The sequence below is a fragment of the Habropoda laboriosa genome, unplaced genomic scaffold (genome assembly GCF_001263275.1).
Source record: "Habropoda laboriosa isolate 0110345459 unplaced genomic scaffold, ASM126327v1 scaffold143, whole genome shotgun sequence".
NCBI lineage: Eukaryota > Metazoa > Arthropoda > Insecta > Hymenoptera > Apidae > Habropoda > Habropoda laboriosa.
Genome location: NW_017100404.1, coordinates 2,088,490 through 2,092,359, shown reverse-complemented (window position 1 = coordinate 2,092,359; position 3,870 = coordinate 2,088,490). Strand labels below are relative to the sequence as shown.

Sequence of the window (3,870 nt, the reverse complement as noted above, 5' to 3'; positions counted from 1 at the left end):
GATAAATTCAGTTATAAAAACTTGTATTTTTATAAATATCTATCTTCTCTTAACAAATAATGGTATCCCTTAAAAATAAGTAGCTATTTTAAAAGCGTAATGTTATTTAAATAATATAAGTACTAAAATGTTTATAGAAAACAAGATAATGTAGTTTTAAAAAAAGTTCTAACAGTAAAAGAATCTACAGTTATATTTTGTCACTAGCAAACGGATGTGACGTTCGAGTCAGCTGATATTGAGAAGTTGGCTGTGGTCATCTGTCAGGACGCCATTGTTATTGTGAAAATTTTGTTGTGGTGGCTTACATTGTTGTTTGTCCCTTAAAATAGCCTGCGATATCTCACAATTAACATCAGGATAAATCATTCATGTGTATATATCGTTCAATAAATTGAACGGAATTGAAAAGTCATAATGGGTCTTATTTGTTCTACAGCGCAGGTAAAAAGATTAAATTGTAAATAACATCCATATTCTTTTTTTCTGAAAGCATCATCAAACAGTGTTTATTAATTCTCTACATACTTTGAAGAATTTAATTCGGTAACTTCCTCATTCTTTTTCTTGTTTTTAAAGTAATACTATTTTTTATGTAACAAATCACTATTCGGGGAAAGTCCGGTGAATCATCGCAACTTAATTATGGCTTTTATCATTTCATTAAACATTATATTGATATTTAAAGATGTTAAAGAAAGATTGCAAAAATATTTTGTTGTATCAAATAAAATCGTTATGCTCATCAAATAATACTTTCCTGATGCAAGGTTAAAAAGAAAAATTGACTATTTAATTGTAATAAAAATTAAGAATATTTTTTATTTAAAGTTCAATTTAAATAAAAGTTGTAGAACAAAAATATAATTATACATGTTAATTTCTATTTTAACATAAATAAAGAAAATGTAACATAGAAAAAACAAACGTTTAATACGTATATCATTATATAATTCATATTGATTTGAATATTTTGTTGTATAGCTTGCTTGCCTTTGTGGGAGCACAGCTTGTAGCTTCTGTTGCTCCCAATGTCCAACATGTCGCAACAGCACAAGTACTCGTATTATGTATGCAATGTTATTAATGCTAGGAACAATAGCTGCCTGCATTACATTAGCACCTGGTTTACAGGATGCACTTAAGAAGGTAAGATTTTGAAATATAAAATTATGACGAGTATAAAAAGAGATACATTTGTTTATGCACATGTTATTCTCATATTTCTAGGTACCATTCTGTACCAACAGTACAAATTATGTTCCATCAAAATTCACTGTTGATTGTGAATCTGCTGTTGGATATTTAGCAGTATATAGAATATGTTTTATTATAGCTCTATATTTCTTTTTGATGTCAGTCATGATGATAAGAGTAAGAAGCTCCAAAGATCCTCGAGCACCTATACAAAATGGGTATGGTAAAATAATGCATTATGTGATACATTACTAATAACTGTTTTTAATATGATTCATATGTTTAGATTCTGGGCCATTAAATATCTTTTAATAATTGGTGGAATTATTGGTGCATTTTTCATACCTGAAAAATCATTTGGAATAACATGGATGTATTTTGGAATGATAGGTGGTTTTCTTTTTGTTATTATTCAATTAATCCTTATTGTTGATTTTGCCCATTCATGGGCAGAGGTTTGGGTCACCAATTATAATGAGACTGAATCAAAAGGATGGTATGTGTAATTATGTATTTAATTGTAACTAAGTTACAATAAAAAATAAAATAAGTTTGTATAACTAAATATCTTTTAGGTATGTTGCACTTTTGGGAGCTACATTGTTTAATTATGCTGTTTCTATTACCGGAATTGTTTTACTTTTCATATACTTTACACATGTAAGTATTTGTATAACATAGTTATGATTTTTATCAACACTTACTCTTTAAATTCATTTTTGTTTTGTATTGTTTTTTATTATAGGCAAATAGTTGTGGATTGAACAAATTTTTCATATCTTTCAACCTAATCTTGTGTATAATTGCTAGTATTATATCAACTCTTCCACAAATACAAGAATATCAACCACGATCTGGTCTTCTTCAATCATCTGTTGTTTCCTTGTATGTTGTTTATTTAACTTGGAGTGGAATTTCAAATAGCCCAGGTATATGCTCTAAATGTATAAACATAGAATATTAATAATGGGTTATTTTTTTATATAGCAACTGTATTTTATATTATTCATAGATCATGAGTGCAATCCTGGATTCTTCGAAATAATTTCTGGCAATGATCCTGCTGCTCGAAATCGAGTTGCTTTTGATAAAGAAAGCATTATTGGTTTAATTATCTGGTTCAGCTGCGTACTGTATAGTTCTTTACGTACTGCATCCGAGTCATCAAAACTTACATTTTCTGACAAAGTATTGGTCGAGGATAATGGAGCTGGTATGTAAAAGTGGTTACACATTTGTATTATTGATGTTTGCTTTCTAGTATTCAAGTTAAATAATAATGAAACATAATTATAATTGTTCATAAAACGTATATGAAATTATAAACACATTCATTTGTAGCTTTAACAACTGACTTTTAAATATACACTAATAACTGGTTAAAATTGCTTTAATAAAATGCACTTTCTTCATACAGTCAGAAATGCAGGAGACCAGAGTCTTATCGACCATGAAGGTAGGCACACACTATTCAGTTAAAATAGAACTTAAATTCAGTATATTTATTTTTTGTTTACTTTTATCATTGAAAAATATAGCATCACATTGTATGTATTAAACATTTTATAGTCATACATTTGCATAAATTCGGTTATCAAATTTTAGTACAAATATCTCCTACAGTATTTATTTTTTTAAAGCAATTTTGCAAGTACATGTATAATATACATAGTTTCTATTACAATTGATATTTGCTTAGTAGTTAGCGTGTGCCTGCTTTCACTGTTTTACGTTATTATCTTTTCTCATTTTACGTTTTATTTTGCACTTTCCAAACTAATTATAGTATTTCTAATTATTACAGTATTATAAGTATTTCGTAACTAAAATTAATTTTTACGTTACATTAAAAAACTTTTTTTGTAGCTTTTATTCCTTAAAACATGTGATGCTGTTCTATTTAAAACTTTTTTCTTATTACATACACACAGTTTGAAACAAATTTAATGTGTATGCAATAACATTTGTGAATTGTAATTTTTAACAATAGCAGGGACATTTGGAAAATCAATAACTGTACTGTAGATGTATATTTTCTTTCAAGTTATGTTTCCTTTTCCTAAATGTAACCAGATTATACTCCGGTAGAAGGTCGCAATCCTGATTCAGAACCTGGAAATGAGGCTAAAGTTTGGGACAATGAAGAGAACACAGTTGCTTACAATTGGAGTTTCTTCCATCTGATGTTTGCTCTTGCCACTTTATATGTTATGATGACTCTTACCAATTGGTATCAGTAAGTATTTACATTATTATTTATTTCCGATAAAATTACATAATTTTTTCTTTTTACATATAAATTACATTATTTTTATAGACCAAACTCCAATTTGGATACCTTGAACTCTAATGCTGCTTCAATGTGGGTAAAAATTATATCTTCCTGGATGTGTTTAGGTCTGTATGTTTGGACACTGATTGCTCCTGCAGTATTAACAAATCGAGAGTTTTCTTAAATACACAACTTTCAACTTGGAAGATAATTAGCAGGTATAAAAAGTCATATAATACAGAATGATTATTATTAAAACATTTTTTTACATATAAGTTTTATTATATTTTATGAGCTTCCGCAGAGATGTCGAATTCATACGATACACATTTATGGAAAAATTGATTACATAATTAAATTACCACAAATACAGTTATGATATACCTTTCAAAATCATACAT

At 27.9% G+C, this 3,870-nt stretch overlaps 1 protein-coding gene across 5 annotated transcripts in view; it reads left to right on the top strand.

Annotated features, from left to right (window-relative positions):
• Positions 1-261: 261 nt before the first annotated feature.
• LOC108575350 (serine incorporator 1) overlaps positions 262-3,870 on the top strand; it is a 5,426-nt gene continuing 1,817 nt past the window's right edge. For 2 of the 5 annotated variants that reach the window (XM_017938119.1, XM_017938118.1), the window contains exons 1-10: positions 262-444; positions 985-1,149; positions 1,231-1,415; positions 1,484-1,693; positions 1,773-1,857; positions 1,943-2,126; positions 2,210-2,410; positions 2,615-2,653; positions 3,271-3,433; positions 3,515-3,687. In XM_017938119.1, coding sequence (XP_017793608.1) covers positions 418-444; positions 985-1,149; positions 1,231-1,415; positions 1,484-1,693; positions 1,773-1,857; positions 1,943-2,126; positions 2,210-2,410; positions 2,615-2,653; positions 3,271-3,433; positions 3,515-3,653 — 1,398 coding nt within the window. In that variant the 5' untranslated portion in view covers positions 262-417 and the 3' untranslated portion in view covers positions 3,654-3,687. Of the gene's footprint in view, positions 445-984; positions 1,150-1,230; positions 1,416-1,483; positions 1,694-1,772; positions 1,858-1,942; positions 2,127-2,209; positions 2,411-2,614; positions 2,654-3,270; positions 3,434-3,514; positions 3,688-3,870 lie in introns of those variants that run through there. The other 3 variants (XM_017938120.1, XM_017938121.1, XM_017938122.1) reach the window with 3 other exon arrangements.